The 24484-nt window shown below is 31.4% G+C and overlaps 1 protein-coding gene across 1 annotated transcript in view; it reads left to right on the top strand.

Annotated features, from left to right (window-relative positions):
- Positions 1-12193, top strand: part of LOC108907215 — a 52931-nt gene extending 40738 nt beyond the window's left edge. The window contains exons 3-5 of the mRNA XM_018710787.1: positions 4779-4919; positions 5002-5250; positions 11704-12193. Of these exons, the coding sequence (XP_018566303.1) occupies positions 4779-4919; positions 5002-5250; positions 11704-11808 (495 nt within the window). The 3' untranslated portion in view covers positions 11809-12193. The remainder of the gene's footprint in view (positions 1-4778; positions 4920-5001; positions 5251-11703) is intronic.
- The last annotated feature ends 12291 nt before the right edge of the window (positions 12194-24484 follow it).

Here is a 24484-nt window from a genome sequence, read left to right as displayed (position 1 = left end):
TTTGCAGCATTTAAAACCTGCTGCCAAAGTTCTTAACAGGTGTTTATAGTTTCTCCATAAACAATTGATTTGTAACCCCAAAAACGGAAGTCTCAGCATTCCATCTCATATTTATGTACATACAATTTAAATTAAGATGTAATTTTAGGTATGAATAATACTTAATGGACAGTAGCATATAAATGACGGCAATAAGACAAGTGGAATATGTTAATTATTTGATTTTCGTCCAAACTTAAGAAACCTGTAGGTACTTAATTGTAATTTAAATCAACAGCATTGGAAGTTTCAAAGCCAAATATCTCGAAAACGGTGCGAGACAGCTAGTTTTATAAAGTGTAGCTTTTTTGTGTAAAAAACTTGGAAAATAAGAATTTGATACCAAAGATGAGAAAGTATAAAAAGTTATGTCATTTTTAACACATTCAATCTAGTGCAGCTAGCGTCCTCTATGAACTTTAACCAAAATGTGAACATATTTCAATTCCTCTACTTAAAGAACTCCAAACCTCAAAATTTTGTGAGGATATTTGCATTTGTTAAGGAATAAATGAAAAAAAACTAAAATAATATTTTACATNTGGTTGGTGACAACCAGCAAGCTGATTTTTCTGGGAGGGTTTGGTAATAAGATTTGAAATGAATGTGTCTTATTGTCCGACAAAATTCTTGAGAAGTTTTTGCAGTCCGACGCCCCGAAGATGTCGACTTAACGACAACATGGTTGGTGATAACCAGCAATCTGGTTTTGATTTTTTTCTCTAATAATTGAAATGTGCAACATAATAATATACTTATTAATTTGCCTTAAAAATGGGAAAAATAACTATTTTTGTAGTACCTAATGTTCATTCGTCTATAAAATAATTAATTTTTTAATGAAAAAATAAAGAAGAATTAATAAGAAAATTATCTTGTTAGCAGGAGCAACAGAAATTGAAATTCATAAATAATTATGTCTAACTGATTTAATTAATCTCCATCAAAATGATTTCTTTGTTCAAAAAACTTATATGTACATTTTATTTTATAAACTATTGTAACTATTTTATAAAAAATGGTAACTTTACAATGAATGTATAAATTTTTGCTTGTGTTTTTTTTAAATTAAAATTTGCAATCTTGTTTTGACAAACAGTTTACACATAGTTTTGTTCTTGAAAAAAACAGTTAAATCAATTTTAAACCAATTTAAAAAATATTATTATACATTTATTAAGGCGTTTATTAAAAGATTGTCTTGTTGTAAAGTACAAATCCTTAATGCGATATGACTTTGCAGCATTTAAAACCTGCTGCCAAAGTTCTTAACAGGTGTTTATAGTTTCTCTGTAACCCCAAAAACGGAAGTCTCGGCATTCCATCTCATATTTATGTACATACAAAAGATGTAATTTTAGGTACGAATAATACTTAATGGACAGTAGCATACAAATGACAGCAATAAGACAAGCGGAATATGTCAATTATTTGATTTTCGTCCAAACTTAAGAAACTTCACCGCTAAATTAATAATAGGTAGGTACTTCATTGTAATTTAAATCAACAGCATTGGAAGTTTCAAAGCCAAATATCTCAAAAACGGTGCGAGACAGCTAGTTTTATAAAGTGTAGCTTTTTTGTGTAAAAAAAGTTGGAAAATAAGAATTTGATACCAAAGATGAGATACCTTAAAGTATAAAAAGGTTATGTCATTTTTAAAACATTCAATCTAGTGCAGCTAGCGCCCTCTATGAACTTTAACCAAAATGTGAACATATTTCAATTCCTCTACTTAAAGAACTCCAAACCTCAAAATTTTGTGAGGATATTTGCATTTGTTAAGGAATAAATGAAAAAAAACTAAAATAATATTTTACATTTAACACTCTGTATATCTTTAACTATCAACTTTTGGACTAAGGTAAGTTCGGCTCAATCGCAATATTTTTGCTTCGAGAATCTACCCAAGAATTTTGACCTATTAACTCGGGACCACCCTGTATTCAATTTTTTTGTAATTGTATAAAAAGATAAATTTAAATTAGTCATATTTATTTTGAAATTTGAGAAATTTAAACAAAATTTTTTTATTCACGTATTTTTTTGATTAAATATAATTTTTTTTTCTACATCATGCGTAAGTATTGAAACCCAAAAATTTTATAGTTTAATTTTGTCGGACAAGCAAAAAAAAAACGATAATTTTGTCGGACAATTAAATTCTCAGATTAATGTTGCATTTTTTTAAATAATGACGCTTTTGTCCGACAGCTGGTTGTCACCAACCTTGCTGTCATCTTCGGGGCGTCGGACTGCAAAAACTTCTCAAGAATTTTGTCGGAAAATAAGATACTTTCATTTCAAATCTTATTACCAAACCTTCCCAGAAAAATCAGCTTGCTGGTTGTCACCAACCATAATGTCACCAAATCGACATATTTGGGGTGGGAGACAAACTCAAAATACCAACATTTTTGTCGGACAAATTTTTTGGGGGGTTTAAAAAAAATATATCTTTCATTTAAATTTAAAAAAAAGTGCTGGTCATAACATTCCATGTCTATGCCAGATTGACATGTTTTCCTGAAAATCACGGGAAAACTTACCACTGTTGAATTTTCCTCGTAGTCAAATCTTGGGAGACTCGTCAAACTTAAGCTGCACGCAAAGTTACAGCTTGCTGGTAATCATTTTTTTCTTTGTACATGGGCCCGTGGACTATAATTAAATATTTTCAAATTTACCTTGCCTTGACCTTGAAACTTAAGTAAGATCAAATTCAAAGTCACCGGCATTTTGATTTTATGACATCCTACATCAAGGAGGTTCGGGTCTTTTTGGGACACCATGTACATGATCTATTTATAATAATACATTTCTTTTATGTTCCACCTTCGAAACTGTATTCTTTAATATTGGTACGCTTATTAATTTTGACATTTTAATATAGGAAGAGCAATCCGCAATTGTTGTGGCTGTTGCAGTAAACACGTGCTAGACATATTTTCATGTTTCTGCCCACCTTGCTTTACCGCGTGTCTGCATTGTACCACCCACAAGGTATAACATTAATTTTAACACCTATGCCGGCATACGTTCATGTGATATATATTTCAAACCTCCAGAAAATAACATGGCAACGGTTAAATTTATGTACGTGGAAGGCATAATAGTTACAGATCCAGACAGAAGCCTATGACATCCTTTATTGGCCGTGACCAAGTGAACAATGCACGACTGGAATTTGCAGAGTAACATGCACGTAGTGCCTGTCACTGTTGATTGGAATCAGAGACGTGATGTGGGAGACACTTTGTGTACGGGATCTCCTCGAATTTAAAGAAAAATGTATGGGAAAAGTGTCTTCCTGTCAGTCAACGAAAAATGTGCTTTTTTATTCAGTATTTCCTTTTAATTACGTGCCATTCCGTCAGATATTGATGTCATACCAACTTTTAAAGATTAAGATCATCTCTGATTTATTTCTAGGCGTATAATTTTTAAACGAGAAGAAAATCAAAACTAATTTTAGCAGAATTACACGCCCTTTACCATAGAATCGCCCACGTATTTGGATACATCCTTGATACAAGGGCTACGTTCTAATTATAATTTGATGTTAGGGTCAAATTTATTGGCATAGATCTGCCCCCATCGTCGAACGGAGTGCAAATATATCTTGAGAGGGCCTGTAAATATTTGGAAATTAACAGCCCTGTAACAAATGGGATAAGCATACAGCCTGTGCTTGTGTCCACTGGGAAATCCGTTATTATTTGTCGAGATATTGAGATATACAGGGTGTTTCTGAAATAAGTACGTTCCGTGAAAAGATTGATAGAGCTCACGAAAATGAGCAACTTTTATTAAGTAATTGATGGTCTAAATGCTTCTTCTTTCTGAGAAAGTTAGTTAAGAAAATTAACCATAAATGTAAGCGACCCTGTGCATATTGTGCACGTGCGTCGTGTGTTGCAGTGTTACTCGTCACATTGGCTGAGAAGTGGATGTATCTAACAGTACCGTGTAGCGTGTAGTACGGGACCAATTATTACAACCCTTTCATGTATAAAAGGTTCAGGCATTTTATACCATCAGTTGCTTAATGAAAGTTGCTTATGTTCGTGCTCTCTATTCAAATAACGCACTTATTTCAGAAACACCCTGTAGATTTATCAAACGTGAGAGAAATGGATATAGTTTCTAGTTTTTTCCAAAGCAAATTGAAAAATAAACACGAAACAGCTAGAAACGTTATTAACAATTTCCAGGTACAACAGATAAAATACTGAAACAATAACACATGTATATCGTCACTTCTCTCTCATACAATCTCTGTCACACCCCTACATACTGCTCAACCCATATTTTCTCCAATTTCTATTACTGCTGCATGGAACCTAATGAGATAATTAAAGTAATGTCGCAATTCCATATATCAGGCACAATAACAGTGTATTAGTAATTAAAAACACATTAATTCAATACGTTTTCTCTAATTACGCTTCTATTCTCTTGCGAACAGTGCCACAACAGTCCTTGACATGTTTACATACACACAGATATCCATATTAGGCTGAGGACTGACCTTATTACGACAACAGCATCATGTATTTCTAAATATTTTTAAAAGGATTTAAAAGAAAAGATCTTCAGATATTCAAATAAGTTTGCATCTGAGACAGTCGGTCTTAAAAAATGAAAACAAATCAACAAATTACTTACAATTCAATCGCCTTCTGTACAATCTTGGTATTATTCTCTGTAGCTAGTTCATAAATTCATGACACTTGCAGAATGAAGAGATGGAAAGGGTGAAGAATTTGGTTCTAACTGGGAAGATACCCATAAACCAAGCTCCCCCAGAGATGGCGCAACACCCCGTGATGTTGATTGAGAACCAGTGTAACAAGATAATAGCAGAAAGAAGAGCCAAGGTACAAATGAAAAATGTTGATGAATTAACTTCTTTTATTAACAAATATTTATTGTTTCTAAACGTCTTGTGTTTTTCCGTAGATAAGGATCCGGAAGGTGAAGATACCCATCTACCTGTACTGGGATGACACTCCAGATCCTCCATCCGGTCTGTCGATAGAGAGAGGTCATGTCTTCAGGAAGCAAGGCGAGAGGATGTGCGTACCATACAACGAGTACCTCCAGTCTTCCGAAGAAGAAGACATCGAAAGGGGATACATGCTGTCTCCTGAAGAATTCGATAAGATCAAGTATGAGAACCCCATGGTGAAGGAACTGATGAACTGTGAGGTGAGAAGCGATAGAGATTCATGAAATTTATGTTTTTATAAATTATTTACGACATAATGTCTAAATGATTGAAACCTTTTATCCCTTTGGATAATTTTGCACACCTGATGATTGAAGTTTTCTTCAGAAACTTTAATACCGATGGGGTTTTATACTTTTATTTATTTCTCTTTCATGTACAACAAAAATACTTGTTTCTATTTCACACCTTAAACTAAGCATAACATCCGTTACAGTTGACACCGCTGACTCGAATGACAGATCTATTTTAATATTCCGGCGATGTTCCGGAAAGGATAATATGAAAATTGACTTAAATGCGATAAAACTATCCCGCGTCATGGCTGGAAAATAAAATAAAGCCTTCATCGGTTGAACTGTCACAACAGCAGATCGTATAATATGAAACACCCATGTAACAGTTTTAATCATGGTAATACAGTTAGACAAATCTGCAGTGAAATAAAGAATCAATTCTGTTTTTAGATTTAATCGCAAAATTGAATCCGTACGTGATTTTCTGTACTGTCTGGCATATTGGAATTTTTCGCTATTAATTTTTTCAGCAATATGTAAATAATGAACTAACTGAATATTTTATTGAATTTATAAACAGACGGAATTACAATCAGATTAGAGGTCTCCTGGGTTTTTATTAAAATCGTTTTCAGACCATTAAAAAATATATATTACATAACTAGAACTGGTTATGCGTTTTTATGATAATAACAAACCTCCAGACTAAAGTAAAACAAGGCACCCAACAGAGGCTGGTGCAATATTAGCACTAATTTACCCGTTAATAATCTTTATGCTGTAAAGAATTTTATACTTTCTGTATTTATAATAATTTTGTTGTTATGCTATTAGAGACTTAGGTTTTTTTTGTTGAGTTGTATTAGGGTGTCACAGAATAACTATCCCTAATTTTCAGAAATGATAGAGGTCACTTAAATAAACGTTTTTTATTAATAAACTAGCCTCCGGAAATTTCTCGGTATTAAAATAAATTCACAAATATCATTAAACGCTAGAATAATTTGAGCCACTAACTCTTCTTCTGAATTAACAGGTGTCTCATAAACTAGTGATTTAATATGACCCTAAATACAAAAACCAACTGGAGTCACATCTGGTGAACGTGCAGGCCAAGAAATCGCCCCCCTCTTCCGATCCATCAATTTGGAAATTGTGCACTTAGATAATTTAAGGCAATTTAATCAAAAGTATGCTGGTGTACCATCACGCTGGAAAACAATATTTCTTCGAATATTAAGTGGGACATTTCCATTTGGGATAATTTAATTTGTATAAAATAAATTTAATGATTACAAATAAATAAAAGTAGGCCGATTTTTTCGAAAATAGGTATTAGAGACTGCCTCTCACTTTTGAACAACTGTTCCCAGTTACTTATTTCCACATCTTCACAAATAAGTGCACTTTACTCTTGTACCATTTAAAGTTTCTTCAATTTCTTGGACACCCCGTACAATAAATGTTAATTTTTTCTATTTCAATCTCACTTTAAGAACAAGCAAAATTTTTTATAAAGAGTAACTTTTATCGATAAAATGAAAAATAAGAAAGTTTTTACTATTCAACACCTTTTCTGTGGACATACTGTAGATAAATAATTATAGATTTTAATATCATCGGCGTACCACTGCCCACTTCTGTTCAAAACTCTTATCGGTTTTAATTTTACATTCGTTTCGACGTAATGCTGCAGTGACATTCGAATCACCACGCAAATAATCAGAGCCTCAGACAGATTGCACGCCGTCACAATTTAATTAAATGCAACCACAACTATTTGTGTAACGTGGGGCGTACATTCCGATGTGAAACTAATTATTCGGCTATATTATGCAGAATCGCTGCAACATATAAAAAATTCCTCAAATTGTATACAATATCATTAACAATTACGTAAAACTATACGTAACTTAACATATCTTGACTTTTGTGAAGTATCATTTCCAAGTGATCCTCAAGATTTCTATTTTGGATCATTTGGACAGTAACATCGATTAGATAAAACAATGTCTAAGGGAGGCTGTACAGTCCATATTTTTAGAGGAGGTAGACCATAATTTCCTTTCAAATCTGTATGTATCTGTCCAGTAACCTGGAATTTACCTGGAAAAATTTGCGGAAGTTTTGATATTTGGTGATTATACAGGGTGGGCCCTTAGTGTGAGAAAGTAAAATAACTCCCTAAACTACAAAATTAATTTGATACACACAGGGTGATGAGTAAAAACGGGACAAGTCATATATTACATTTTTTAAATGTAATACCCTGTATATTTTTACACATATGGATTTCCGAGAAAGTTTTATATATGGCAATATAAACAGTTTATCATTTTAGTGCGGTGTTGCCAAGTTATGTAGAAAGTTCTTTAAATTTTGGAAAAAACATGACCTCGAAGAAGTTGTATTAACTTTCAGCTACTAACACTTGGAACAAAATAATTAGACAGTTATACGCAAATGTTAGACAAAGGTTCCTATATTAGCCAATATCGATATTTTATACAGGGCATTTTTTATAATACTATAATTTTTAGCAAGTTTAAAATTGATTTTCTAAAATTTTTCAAATGGAGCATCCTGTATTTTATTCACATATCGGTCCACTTCAACTTTTATTAAGCATGTTCTATATCTAAAATTGTTAGTTTTTAAGATACATACATTTCTAAAAAAACTTAATTTTTATTATTTTATAAAATACCACAAATAAATATTAACTAATAAAATTAACTCAAAATGGAATGATAAATTATGAACTGACAAGTTGACACAATGTGACAGTTTTTTTTCCAAAGCCATTTCGCATCACCGAATAATAAATTAGGTTTTTGCAGAAATGTTGCTATATGTTCTAAAAACTAACAACTTTAGGTGTAGAACATACATACAGGGTGTTCCAATTGAAAAATTTTAGAAAATCAAGTTTGAACTTTCTTAAAATGATCGTATTATAAAAAATGTCCTATATAAAATATCGATATTAGCTAATATAGGAGCCTTTGTCTAACATTTGCCTATAACTCTGTCAAATATTTTTGTTCCAAGTGTTAGTAGTTGAAAGTTAATACAACTTCTTCGAGGTCATTTTTTCCAAAATTCGAAGAGTTTTCTACATAACTTGGCAACCCAGCACTAAAATGTTAAAATGTTTATATTGTCATATATAGAATTTTCTCAGAAATCCATGTTTAAAAACATATAGGGTGTTCCATTTAAAAAATGTAATATTTGGCGTGTCCCGTTTTTACTCATCGCCCTGTGTCTTTCAAATTAATGTTGTCCTTTTGGTTTTTGATTCTGTACAACTTTTATATAAACTTTTGTTGTATTAGGAATAACAACGGAGTTATTTTACTTTCTCACACTAATGGGCCCACCCTTTGAGCTGTTTTTTCCAATTTTTTATTTTGCTACCTCGTATCTTTGCCGCTGGCGCCGCTATTCAAAGAAAAAAAAGTGACCTGAAACCAATTTTTGTATATACATCTGGTTGATTTTACAACAAAAAGGATTCTGTATTAAATTCAATTACACAATTTTTTCTACAAAATGGGCCTCTCTCATTTTTTTCATAAAACTAATCGTTTTCACGTACGAGAATTACAAAATTTACTAAGTAGTAACGTGTAAAACAATACGCATTTAATGTGTTTAGCCTACCACTCGGATGCAATAGTTGACTACGTCGCACACTGGGATTTTTTTAAAGTTCATTTCAAAATTCCAGAAGATGGCCAGATTTCATCCGATCTTCATGCATTTTTTTCTAAAATACTCGTAAAGACTTGTACTTTCATGCCCAAGTGCTATAAATTTGATTTTGGTCATACCGATTGAGTTTTGAGAAGTTAGGTTGCCAAATTTAATTTTGTTTGTATTTTCAGAGAATAAAACGTTGAATACTAAGGGTGAGACAGTAGTAGGGGTAATTTTCTGAGGGGAAGATATACCTACTGAAGATCTGAGATATTCAACGTTTACTCTCTGGAATAACGGAAATCAGCAACTTAATCTTTTAAAACTCAATCAGTATGACCCAAATCAAACGGATACCATCTCAGATCTTCAGTTGGTATATCCCCCCCAAAACATTAGCCCTACTGCTCTCTCACCCTTAATATCCAACGTTTTATTCTCTGAAAATACAAAAAAAATTGAAATTTGGCAACCTAATCTTATAAACCAGTCGATATGACCCAAATCAAATTTATAGCACTTGGGCATGAAAGTACAAGTCTTTACGAGTATTTAAAAAAAATGTATGAAGATCGGCTGAAATCTGGCCATCTTCTAGAATTTTGAAAAAAAAAGCCTTCAAAAATCCGAGTGTGCGTCGACTCTTTTCAATCAGAGCAAGCTGAAATTTCTTAATGTGTTGCAAAAAACCTTAATCTTCACGAAGTTATAAAAGTATTTAAAGAAAAAAATGCTGGCAAAGAAAGTGTAGCTAAAGCTGGAGAATACTTTCTTCTCAGACTTTACGACTATAATAAAAAGGAATTTACACCTCTGAACACTTATAGACACCAATTCATAAAATTCATAAAATAGCATCCAGGAATAAATTTAACATCGCTTCATTGCCTCCTACAGAAGCAGCAGCAAGACGACATTCGTTTCGAACGTATTATCAGGCACAGCAATGGATTGGTAACGAAAAACCTGCAGATCAATGGGGAAGAATGACACAAATCTTATCCTTCTAACTACACTCTAAGCCTCTGCTCCAGAAGTTCTTCTTAAACTAATTTCTTGTAAATGCAAGATAGGTTGTCGGGGAGCATGTGGATGTAGGAAAACAGGGCTCAACTGTTCTATAATTTGCTCAACCTGTGACAATAGATGTGACAATGCCTGAAGCATTGGAAGATAGTGATGATGAAGACGCTGATATGATCTTAGAACCACTGTATAATGAAATACAGAAAGTAGTGGAGAATTGATATCACACGACTCTAAAACTTCGTTGCCTTGCACTATCAAAAACATAAAGCTGGTCCTTCAGGGGTAACAAAGCGAAAGAAGTTATTGCAGTTTTCGTTTATCCATTAGATTAGGCCTACTGGGAAAACCACAGAAAAAAGACGCGCCATATACTCTGGTGGTGTGGAAATGGGTATTACTTTTCACTGCACGATAAATGGTGACTTTTGTTAGTCTCCTATCCAAAACAGATCGGTTTTATGAAAGAAATGGTTAGAACCTATTTTGTAGCAAATTTCCTGGTCTTTAATATATTTTTGCTGTAAAAGCAACTAGTAACGAAATATCTTAAAAAATCTATTTTTTCCTAATTTATTACAATATGGCGGCGCCGGCGACAAAGATACGAGGTGGCAAATTAAAAATTTGAAATGAGAAGCTCGAAATATAGGGTGTTTCTAAAATAGGGTTCCAAACTTCTGCTGCGTTTATAACTCATTAAAATAAGCCTAAAAGTTCCTATTAACATGTGCCCTAAAACGCACCCTTAGGAAGTTATATGCCCTTAAAATGGCTCAAATAAAACTGTTTTTTTTTCTGTTATTGACAAAACGGTCGTAAATAAATAGAAAAAAATTTATGGGTCTTACATAACTTTTTACATTAAATAACATGGGCTACTCCGTTTTTCGACATGCAAATCATATGCGTCCCATTTAGGTTGGTGAAGGGGGTGTTCGGCCCGTAATTTTTTTTATTTAAATTTTTTACAATTTTCTCTACAGATTTATAAAATCTTAACAATTTTACGTAAAAAATATTATCTTTGTCCAAATCGATATTTCCAATGGTTTTCGAGTAAATTGAGTTTGAAAATTACTCTGCTCTTTATGTTATTAGGCCAAAAATTACAGAAATCTGTTTACCATTGCAAATAAAAGACTGACGTTGCCACAACGCTTAATAATTTAAGTTATTGATAAACTGTCAATTGAGCTTTGCAGTGCTTAATTTATTTATTAAATGATTGGATTCTTCATAACTGCAATTTATTTGAAAAAAACCTGTTTTGTTTGAGCCCTTTTAAGGGTATATAAATTCCTAAGGGTGCGTTCTAGGGCACATGTTAATAGGAACTTTTTGGCTGATTTTAATGAGTTATAAACGCAGCAGAAACATCTGTTTATTTCCGAAAAATGTAAAACAAAAATGGTTTTCCTTTTGTTCACTCCAACATTGGTTGTAATGTTTGTACATGCACAAAGTTTTGCTACAAATACATTTTTTCCGAACAACTTTTAATTCCGTACAACTTTTTCGAAAGAGTGAAAGTGAAAACAGTTTACTTTTTATTACATTTTCATACCTTTCAATTTAATTTAAATACATACACTTTTTATGATCTGTGCTTTTTTTCGTAAAATGTAAATTTTTTTTTATTCTAACCGTAAACATACTGTATATAGTAAATTTTTTTGTTGTTTTTAGACTGTGGAAGCAATGTACACTGTCGCAGAAGAAATCATTGGCCTCCTGAAGACCATAGACGATTCCAATAGAGTTAGGGACACCTCAACACCAGCTACTAGTTAAGTAAATAAAGCAGTTAGAATAGAGCTGTTATCCCTGAAATAGCTGTGTACATATCTTGGCCTCGAAGACAGTTTTGCCCCTAGATTGACCCTGCTGTATATTGCTGAATCATTCATTCCTATTTTATTCCACTTCCTCCATTTCGTAACAGTATGACTGACTGCACAATTGCATGTATACATTTTTTAGTATAAATCGTACAAGTGTGTGCTTTACCATAAATTCAGATGTTTGAGATAGCGTGATGACCAAAATTTCTTTTTTGTTTTTTTAAAACAGTCAGGAACTGAGGTCCTGCTCTCCCGATGACATACAGGAGTCAAACTAATGTCAGTATGTAAGCCAAAAGTGTACATTTTTTACTGTATGTATTTAGAAAAAATAAATATGTATGTCTTAAATGTCGAGTTTTTACTTTTTCTGACCAAAATGAAAAGAAAGGATGAGGAGTTTTTTTGTCATTTGTTTGTCAATCAACCAGCTGTAAGACGACTGGGGAAATCAGCTGTTTCGCTTCAATATTCGAAAGCTCTGTGGTGCGTCGGATTTTTCCCAGTCAGAAAATGTGATGCAAAGGGGGGCGCCGAGTTAAGGGGTAATTTGTTTATTTTTTAAAAGGTCGAGTAAATTTTTTGTTTTTATTATTTTCTCTCTGAATTCTCCTGTACATATTGTATTATAATGTATCATTGTACACAAAAGCATATTACTGGTAATATCTCGTTCCTTTTCAAGAAAAAAACAATTGAAGTTAGCGGCCGATCTAAAAAAAAATGCGCTCATTTCTATATATCTTATATTAAAACATTGACAACAACAAAGCACCATGTGGGTCAGTAATCTTTTGACAAAGTAAGCCACATCATCTATTTTGATGAATATTTAGCGGTATGGCTTATTTTACTTTAAATTTGTTTGAATTAGCTGAAACCTATACAGTAAAGTAAAAAATATCATATTTTGCTTAGAACTAACTGAAAATCACGTATTTTACAAAAAGCAAAATTTTACAGCACAAGCAAAAAAGCAAAAGCAACAGGGTGATTCAGAATTTATTTTAAAAAATTTTTTCAATACGCACTCTTACAAACACAATTTTCTAAAAAATCAATAAGGACAATTGCTATACACGTAAGCCAATTATGACAGTTGAAAAACTAATGTAAACACTATCGCAACAACGATAATGTTAAAATCGGATTTCAGTATTTGAAATCGTCTGGGGCGACGTGGGCGAATGACGCTAGGGCTACAGTAACACAGCGATGTAAAGGTTGAAAATAGTACAACTTCAATAACTTTTTCTCGGAAACTATAAAGATTTTACAACATTTTTTATATATTAAAACTCCATTTTTCATGACCCATCTACTCCCAAATATTTTTGGATAAGTTGTGAATCGCCCTGTATAATCTGTTAAATTGTTTAAAATGTAAAACGATACATTACTGTATTTTGCCTAGTAACGATTAACAAAATCAAACTATCGCAACATCAACATCTCGCCGACAATCATCGGAAAATGTGATGAGATGCGTCTACAGCGTTTTGGTAACATTCACCGTAAAATGATAGCATTTCATTATTGTGATGCACAAGGTATTTCGTAATAGTTGTCAAAAAAGTCTTAATAAAGGCCTTTTTTAGTACTTATTATTTGCATATCTTCTCAATTCTTTTGTACCTTCCCTAAAGAATTATAAATCGATGCTGATATCTACAAGATACTGCCTTTATTTGGCTGAATTCATTCTAATCGAGGGAAAATACGCCATTCGACATATTTGAAATATGTACATATTTCAAAAACTTATTAAATAAAGCAACAAACCTCCATTGTACAACTCAGGAAAAAGTCGGGTAAACAAACAACCAAAGCGCGGTGTTTTTTACGGTTGGCTGTTATTGCAAACATAACAGTTATTTCTGTTCCATTTTTTTTAATTGAAGTAAAAATGGTGGTATAACATATCTAATGTAAGTGACAGAATGTGAGTTGCTGTAAACAAATCTAGACCTTTATAGGAAAGTTTTGTAGAGCCCACGTTGTTATTTTAGTCTCGTGGCAATGAATCCATGAAAAATATATTTCTTTTGGAGTAAAAGGACATTGCTCTAGCCAAGTGTCTTGATACTTACGAAGAGAAACCATTCTGAGTGGGAGTACGATATAAACTAACAAAAGCACATTCGTTCCGGTCAAGTTGTACGAAGTGGAAATTAAGTGGTATTTTGGGAAAGGCTTTTTGATTTACTTACCTTATAAATTAGAGTATATGGCGAAGGCGCCAGGGACTAATGTATTTTAAAAATATATGTATATTTAGGCATGTATTTAGGCAGCAAATGTCTTAATCAGTGGCACTAACAATAAGTTTTTACCTGCTATACGGGGTTGACCAAAAATTAACTCTGATATTGTTTCAGATGGTACATAAAAATTAGCTTACCTATACCCCGACAAAGTATTTTTTATTGTTACCAACTATTTATTTGCAGTACCTCACAAGAAAAAAATATCCTATACAATTTCACACTTAAATTGTAAATAAAATTAAATCTCATACCAAACATTTTGAAGTCGAATTATTGAAAACAAAATGTAAAGAAAGCCATGCCAGCCGTGCTGGTTTGTTATTGCTACCGTATTGACTTTAGATGTTTAATCGACGTGAACTTTTGTCTAAATTGTTTGTATAGTGTTTGAAAATGTCTCGTCTCGAAAGATCAATCAATAATTCGAAAAGAAGCTCAAAACTTAATATATAAAAATATTTAAAAGCTTAAAACAAGCATATACAGGGTGGTCCGAATTTTATGCAGGAAACTTCGAGGACAGATAGATCTCTTTAAAATAATAGGAGTTTGCCTTATAAACCTAGGCCTGGAACGGCCTCGTTTTAGAGATACAGGGTGTTGAAGTTGTTAAAATAAATTGAATTTTTGTTTATATCTTCAGAATCAATTAACCGATCTCAATAAAATTTGGTACAGATAATGTATGACAGTAGGTCTTGCATTCCCTAAAATATGAGCTCTAATGGTTCAACCAGTGGTGTACAACTGGACAGGGGTCGCCGTATTTTTATAAAAAAAAACCTACACCACTGTATTTTAACGGATTTATATTCTAATGCACTAAATACGTAAAAAAGGTAACTTGAATTTTTTCCCTAAGATTCGCCGTTCTCAAGTTATTCATACCAATACAAACCCCTTGTGGCAGACACTTCAAACCATAATATTACAAGAACATGTATGTTTATGCTTAAAAGTAAGTGCAATTTGTAAGTAGATCATCAACATTATTTCCACATCACCTGTGAGATAGTGTTCCTAGTGTATTTTAGTTTCCTCTGGAGGCCTAATCCACTATTTTTATAAACAAGAACAATTTAAATCAAAATAATAATAATAAAAATACATTTACCAAGCAACAACAACTAAACAAGAAACGAAAATTAACGTTACGTATTTACAACAATTGTTCAAAATGCGAAAATAATGAAAAATCACAACAATCGATGAAAACTATGTTTTCTGTTTCAGAGAAAAGATGTAAATAAGATACAACATCGACTGGTTTTTCCCATATCAGTCGATCTGTAACAAAAGGACATTGTGTTTATTTTTATTCCATAAGTACACACAATGATTACACCCTATGACACTTCACCGACTGTTTGTAAACAGCTCTGTTAGCGTTGATTATACCCAATCCCCCACGTAGCGACGTCACTAAAAATATAACGAAACATAAGGATGAATTATCCTTGAGACTACATCAATGGTGGAATGGTTATTTACTTAAAATAGAATTCAGTTTTCGCGTCAAAGGTTAATTTCATTATGTTTCATTGAAAATTTGACGCTAATGTATTATTAAAATTATTAATGTCCTACATATAATAAATAGTCCAGTCAAATTAGAGGTGTTAAAATTAGCACCTATCGGAAAATTAGTTATTATATGTTGTAGGCAATTAAAATACCTACAATTTAAGGTATCTAAAGTCATATTTCATCAATTTGTTAGCTGTAAAATAAAATCAAACGGAGTAAAATCAGTTTTCGAAAAATGCTCAAAAAAATAAAATAAAAGTTTAACCATTTCCTTAAATGTCCTCAAAATCCCCGTCCGATATGTCCAATAGTTAATTAACAATTAACGTTATAAAAAAACTATCTTGAGAACAAAGAGGCGTAGGTGATTTCTCTTTTTAATTACCGTAAGAATAAGCTCTATTTAATGCAAAAGGAGCGAATTCCCGAGCGGATTATTCCTGACCCTATACTTTGTTAGTTGTGCAGATCAACTTAATTTCAACTTTTTGAAATTTTTCCTTTTCGATACATTTCTTTGGATCATTTACAACCTTCTGTGTGTATAGTTTTGATCCGGAACACCAGTGTAGAATTTTACAGGGTGGGGCGATTTTAATGTAATTTTTTTTCTTGATAGGGAGTGCATAGACACACGTATGGGACATATTTCTAAGGCGTTATCTCGTGGCATGCAATCATTTTTTTAATAATGATGTTTATGGAAAATCGTATTAGGGATTTTTTATTAGAAATTTGACAACAATGCGTTATTCAGCACCATTTAAAATCCAAATACCCAAAATTTCATTAATTTAAGTTGCAGGTTTTTGTATAGAGCCTCAAATTCCCAGAAACTAAAAATTCTTATTTTAGTTTGAAAATAAAGGGGGCTTTTAGAAATGAGTAAAAACAGTAAAATACAATTTAAAAAGGTTGAAATATCTTGTTACGAAAGAATAAACAATATGAGTAGCATTACATTTTAAAATTAGGTCATTTCTCTAAAGACATCATTTTTATAACTCGGAAAAAATTATTTTTTCTTGTTTTATCATGGTTGCTGTGAAAAACAAATAATATTGTGAAATGTCAAATCATTACATCTATTAGAACGCTTTAATTACGACTTTGATTTGTGAGAAATATTTTGCTAGTAAAATAAAAATGGACTTAAGTATTAATGAAAAAGTGCAAATAATTCGACTAACAGGCAGAAATGATCGAAGTTACAGAGAAGTAGTCATAACTTGTAATGCTGAACATCCAAACCGACGAATATCAATTTCCACTGTATCACGAATATATCGTATGTTTGATCTCAATGGTAAATTAAGTTCTAATTTGTAGTACTTTTTAACTAGTTCAAATTTTCTTTAGGTAATATTTCATCTACGATAAAAAGAGATTCAGGACATCGAGCAAATGAAAAGGGGGACACTATAATTGAATATTTCCGAAATAATCCTATAAGTAGTTTATCTGATGCAGTTCGAGATTTACCCAATGTGAGTAAGATGACAGTTTGGAATCATTTTAAGAAAATAATTATTAGGCCATTTAAAGTCAACTACCTGCACACGTTAGAAGCAGGTGATGCAGAGAGGTTGGAGTTATGTCTCTGGGCACAAGAAAACTATTTGCAAGATCCAATTTTTTTAAAAAACATCATTTGCACGGACGAAGCTACATTTTCTGCTAACGGGACAGTAAGTTCACAAAATACTCGTTATTGGTTGTCTGAAAATCCCCATTATGTAGTTAACTGCAAGCGTCAGTACTCACAGGCATTTCTGGTCAAAGATTCGGCCCGTTCTTTTTCCATGGAAATATAAATGGAAATATTTTTCACACATTTCTGCGAACTGAATTAATTCATTTGATAATGTTCCTTTGCTTGAACAGCAAAATTCCATGCTACAGCTAGATGGTGCCCCTATCCACTGCACCAGACTTGTGATAGAATGACACCAGATCTTACACCAGCAGATTTTTTTCTATGAGGACATTTCAAAAACATTGTGTATAGGAATCGATCATGTAAGCTTCAAGAACTGTGTGCTCAAATTACGGAAGCTTGTAATCAGCTTAACGAAGAAATGTTGTTAAACGTATCTAAACAAAATAAAAAAAGGATTGAAAAACTACAAGGTGATTTAGTTGAAAAAGGAAATATTTGAATTTTTAATAACATAATTTTGAATTTGAATACTTATTTAGAATATTTTCGTGTTTCTTTCCAATTTTGTTTTCCTTGACTGGTATTTTTGTGCAAGCGCTATAAATAAATGGTAGTTTGTAATGTTTTTCGTTCTTAACATGATATTTCAACCTTTTTAAATTGTATTTTATTGTTTTTACTCATTTCCAAAAGCCCCCTATATTTTCAAACTAAAATAAAAATGTTCAGTTTTTGGGACTTTGAGGCTTTATAAAAAAAAACGTGCAACTACATAAATTAATAAAATTTTGGGTATTTGGATTTTAAATGGTGCTGAATAACGCAATGTTGTCAAATTTCTAATAAAAAAATCCCTAGTATGATTTTCCAAAAACATCATTATTAAGAAAATCATAGCAAGCCACGAAATAACATTACCTCCTTAGTAATATGTCCTATACGTGTGTTATGAATTCCCTACTCTGAAAAAAATTGACATTAAAATCGCCCCATCCTGTAAAATTCTACACTGGTGTTCCGGATCAAATGGGCATGGGCAGTAAAAAAGTGGAAAAACATGTAATTTTGCCCCTTATTTGCAATTTGCCAACTTAGGGTAATTTCATTCGAGTTAGTTTCATGATATTATCATTATACACACCCTTCACTGTCATAAAATGCAATAAAATATATACTGATATATTTTTTTGGTGTTCATGGTTTATGATCTAATTAGACTGGACTAAAAGTGATTGTGCTGTTTTTATTTCTTATTATAGTAGTATATTAGTTTGATTATATTAATTTAATCTTAATATGTCACTCTACGTCAGATTGGAGAAAATCAACAAATTAAGTCAAAAATTTGTTTGTTGTTAATTAATTAATTAATTAATTACAAATAACTGTACTTATACCGCATTTCAATTACTTTCGGAAGCATTTAAATGTATTCGTCTCACAACAAATTAGTTACTGCTACTTGAGTTGTGTCTTTCGTCCTTCCAGTCATTCTTTATCCTTAAAAGCTTATACCTTATTTAAAACTCGTTTTCGACAGTTAATTATGTGTGTTTTTTTAACCTATGCTTCCAGCAAGAAGATTGTGTGGGTGAACATATTTAAAATTAAAAATCTTACATAAGTTCGTAGAATTAAGAAATGAGATTTGGTAGCTATAAAACTATATATAAACTGAAATATTTCTTCAAACGCCAACTTGATTTGAATATTTTAATTTTGTTTTAAACAAGTTCGATGAAGGTGAAGGTGAAGGCTATGGGAAAAATTAATTTGCGACCGATTTCATTCAAAATTAAATTACCTACTGGGAAATAACGTTAAAGCTGTGTTAGTATAAAATGCCCGCCAAAACCGTAACGCAGAGCTTGAGTATTTGAATTTAATCAGATTACAACAGGAGAAATGGATATTCCAATATTGGTAAACACGTGACCAAATAACAGCGTTACGTAAATGAACAAGTAAGATGGGTCACATTAGAATTAAATTTAATTGGAACAGGCCCTATTGACAAGGACGAAGGTCTTTTATATTGAATAAACAAAAGGATAACCAGAACATTATTAAATGAATAAACAGTAGATATACAATTGCATGGTTATATAAAATATATTTTTCTGGTTTTATAATGTTTCTTTTCAAGGTTATAGTTTTCTTTTACTGTTTGTCAAATACGGTAGAATAAGAAAAACCAACCAACTTTATATTTTATCAATCCTGTAATTTAAACGGGGAAACACTTTTTCCTTAAATTTTAAGAAAGTTACGATAATGAAATTCTTCCACATTTCCTACTATCGAAAAGGCTAATTTCTCGATCTGCCCCTTCGGTTGCAGGGAGCAGAAATAACTACCAGTATAACTAATTCATAATATATTCTATAAATAGCTTTACGGAGATATTAAGATAATTTAAACAAACCTTTTTGTAGCAGCTGTTTCAGCTTTGTCAAAGAGGAAAACAAGAATATAGGATGTTTCTCTGAATGATTGCATTATTTGATAATGTAAACGTTCTTCTATTAATTATTATTGAAACATTTCATTTTATTTTGGATATTTTTTTACTAACTGTTTAATTAGTATTTGGGTGGTGGAATCCAATAATAGAGTAGTTGTTAATAGGATTTGTTTGAATTATCTTAATACCTAAAAAAGAGTAAACAAAATATGTAGTATGCTCTTTAAGAATATTTTTTCTCTATTTCTTTCTTAAATGTAATAGTTTTTTCGAAAACCAAAGAGGTAGGAACTTTTATTACAATAAAAATACATACATTACAATGAACGAAGATTTATTGAAATATACCTTAAAACCTTAAGACACCATAAATATTGAAAGTGACTACCTCCTACTCTTACACAAAACTCAGTGCGGTCTATATATCCAGTTAAAAATTCCGGAGAATTTTTAATTACTGCACATAAATCTATATGCCGGTTTTTCAATTCTCTAACTTGCACAGGTATCTTATACAATACAGCTTTTAAATAACCCCATAAACAAAAATCTATACGATATAAATTTGGCATTCGAGGGGGTTAAATTAAGATCCGTCACGGCCTATCCAATGATTTGATTACGGTTTTCTTAAATATTGTAGTGCTTTTTAAACCAAAGCTAGGCTTTAACATCTAGGGATACATTAAGTACTGACAGTACCTACTTCGAGAAAGTGCGTGTGTGAATTTCCATTCAGTCTAGGTGGCAGAAAATATGAGACTATTAAGTGATCTCTAAGAATTCAAACCACAAATTCAGAAGAAACTGCCCTATTTCTTTTTGGAACGTTCTTACATCATTTTATAGGTAAATAAGAAAATATTAACAATTATTTAATTTTTACTGGACCTTTGTTTTCTATTTTGCTATTTCAAATGTGAACAGATGGCAAGTAATGGTCTTAACGTCAGTTAATCAACTCAGTTTTCTCATTTCCCATTCCATCGTATTTTTAACCCACCAGTAAAGATGAGCGCTAATGTCATTAATCCATCTGGGTGCAATGAAAAAATCTCGATTATTAACAACTTAATTATCTGACAACCGCCTACTATACAATTTTCATGTCAATACATTACAGATGGATATGTATCGTATTATAAATTACTTTTTTTACTCAAAAAAAAATAAATAAATAAGGGAGAGAGGAATTTGATTCAAATAAAGTAACCTAATACAAAATTACTATTTCTTTCTAAATATATATATATATATATTTTTGTTAACTCTCGTATTTTTTATTTTATTGTAAAGTATTATAAGCTAATTCAAGTATTATCAATTTTTTTCTGCAAAATTTTATTCAATGCCATAAATATAGATATGCAAGATACAGACAAGATTCCTCTCTGCTGATATTGCGGAAAACAACTACTCCATGGGGTATATGTGTAGGATATCGGCTAAAAAAAATCGAAAATATTTACTAGCGAACAAATTAATACATGTTTTAATGAAGCTCCGGACACCGAATATCTAATGATAAAAATTGCATCAATATTTGGTTTATTTCAAGCATCGACATCTTTGTTAGCAGATTTGGGAGCTAATTTAATTACAATGACACTTGGTAGGTGGAAATTATCAACCGTTGCTGAAGGCTACATTAAATTGAATACCTCCGCAATTACTTCTCATAGATTTAACGTAAGTAACTGTTTGAGTTGTAATATTAATATTAACGTTTCTAAATAAATATGTAATTTATAACTTCGAATAAATACGTATTAATGTTTCTAAATAATATATTATTTCTAAATTCATCAATACAGCTTTCTATTATCTTGAGAATAATGCATATTACTATACAGTATATAGCATTTTATTTTTAACACTAGTGTTAAAAGTGTTCTTGACACATAAAAGTCAATTATTAGTTGACTTATCAATGAATTAAAAATGTTATATTTATGACAGTTTTACAAAAAAAAAACATTCCATTCAATATTAAAGAAGCGCCTGCTGCCGCTAATGATGAATTATTATCAATAAAATCCACACAAACATACGAAAAAGCCTAATAATCATTCGAAGAATGATGCGAAAAGAAAAAAGTAATGGTAGTAAATGAAGATGTTCTGTTAGCTGAAAATTCAATAACGCTTATGTCAATGAGTGCATGAAATCTTCAATCAATGCCCAAAACAATGTTAATACCCAAGAAGAGCATTGACAGCTGAAGAAATCGAAAAATTTATTGAGAATAAAGTAAACATAGCAAATAGTTTCTTATTATAGAGAATAAACAAATTTATTAATATAAATAAGTTATATTTTTTATATGAATATATCACCATAAATATGTTGTTGTAGGTCTGTTATCGTACAGTACATAAATTAATTTTTGTAATTTCTTCATATTTAAGGGAAGAAATAAAAATATATGCCATAATTACGCAGGGAGGGGATGAATATTACTTTTTTACATGAAATATCACTCGCTAATAATGATAATGATTTTTTCGCCTTATATATTTATACCATTTATAATCAAATACAATATGTCTGGTTCCAATTGCATTAAAACATGAAGTACATCGACAGATAATGAAAAAATGCGAGTGTAAAAACTGCGAGGTAACCACTCTGTATATACACAGCTCATTAGTGACAATTTGAACGTCCAAGTTTGCCGACGCATATTAAAACGACTTCTCTTGTATTTCTCGCTTTCTAAAACAGACGGACTGTTTTCCAATTTATATTGTAATTAATTTGTGAAATATACGTTTCGCGAAAACTGCAACTCCACCGCTATTTTAAAACGCAAATTAGATATATTTGAGCGGGAAACTAATTTTGTTTATGTGCGAAACGCTGTTAGAAATAGACTTGAATAAATATCTAAAACAGAAATGAAAAGAGAATGAAGGTGGTTGAATAATTGTCGAGTCGGTTGTCACTTTGTTAGATTAAACTTGTAACTTTACTGACTGATTTTTAGACTTTACTTTTTGTTTCAATCTTTATTTTTTCAATCAACTTCCTCATCTCGATAAACGAACATAGTATAATAGATTAGTTATTGATAGTTATAGTTATGTGCCGATTGTACCCGTAGTATCACGATAAAAAGCTTCTAACCTAAAATACAAACTAATTTCAGCAGTGGGTTGGTTGATTTTATCTAGATTCGGGTAATACATCATCATTCAATTCCGATAACACGTGAAAACGGCGGGCTGTCTTGTAAAAACTCATTACTTTTGCGATTTAGCAAAGTGGAAATTTCAGCGAATTACAGCTTAATTAATTAATGGCTGATGTATACGCTGATAATTACAAACTATTCCGCACGTGATTCTCGTATTTTGTTAATTGAAATGATGAAGTTGGTGCTTCACGTGCATGCATTAACATTTTTGCAGAATTGGGAACATCTGGATATATTTTAACAGTAAAAGGTACAACATTTCGTCAATTATAATTGAATTGCTGCAAAGACTGTATGTACAACGTTGTCCTAATTTTATGAATGAAGTTCTATTGATTGTGTAATTTAACTATGTATTCATATTTCAGCAGATGGTTCATTGAATTATTATAACAAGAAAGTTCATACAAACCTATAACTTAAACGGTTTAGTTTTCCGGATATAGGGTGTTAAAATTACTTTTACACAATTGTTTCTGAAGGCGTTATTATTAATTCACTGAATTTGTACACATTCGCCGTTTCTAATTATTTCAACATTTGCTTATTTTATATAATGTAAAAACACATACCCCAGATATTGAAATTGTTAAATATAGTCTAGGAAAAGTCGGCGCGGTTCCAAAAATTGTTCTGACAATTTTTTTTGCATAATTCTCTTCACTGATTGAAATTTTATTGAGTACATTTTAAGTCAATTTTGGGCATTTTGATAATTTTACGCATTTTTGATAATATTTGAACTAAACTAAACTTTGAAAATTTGAACTGAAAATTTTAGTTGTGTTCATACTAATATAGGAAAATTTCACTCAATCTGGTGTGGACGGAAATTGATACATTATTGAGTGAAAATATGTTCAATTTTTCTTACAGTGTATGTAGTACTGATCATAAAAATGCATGTTGTTCCGGAATAACTTGGTTTCGTATTTATTAAAACTAAACTGTTTAAACAATTACCAAAAAATGTTATTTTTAAACGGGACAATTGTATTCTTTCACTTAATACAAATATAAAAGGTTCTATAACTTTTTATGATAAATTTAATGTTTGTCCACATAAATAATGTTCAATAATTACTTAACTCTTTACAATTTGTTTTTTGTACTATACAGAAAATATAAAAAGAAAATCTAACAAAATCTATTACAGTTCTAATGTTTTCTTCCAGATAAGTTCTTAATCACCCTGTATACAAGCTGTATTATATTATAGTGAGAATAAAATTAAATAAATCGAAAGTTACTCGTCGCACAAAAACAGTTTATGATAATTTTTTTGTTAATATGTAATACAATTATTGTAAATACAATGTGTCCCACTTTTCATGAAACCACCATGATATCTCGCTCACCTGGTATCGGAATAATTTGAAACTTTGCTGGTGAATATATACCTATAAAGTGAGTCTTTAGACGTAACCACTTTTGATTGTAGTCAGAGGCGTCCGATTCTGAGATGGAAAAAGTGGGTCGATTTTTCAAAAAAAGTATTAGCGATTTTTTTTA

The sequence above is a fragment of the Anoplophora glabripennis genome, unplaced genomic scaffold (genome assembly GCF_000390285.2).
Source record: "Anoplophora glabripennis isolate ALB-LARVAE unplaced genomic scaffold, Agla_2.0 scaffold303, whole genome shotgun sequence".
Taxonomy (NCBI): Eukaryota; Metazoa; Arthropoda; class Insecta; order Coleoptera; family Cerambycidae; genus Anoplophora; species Anoplophora glabripennis.
Note: the sequence above shows the minus strand (reverse complement) of the source record. Positions and strands in the feature narration are given on the sequence as shown.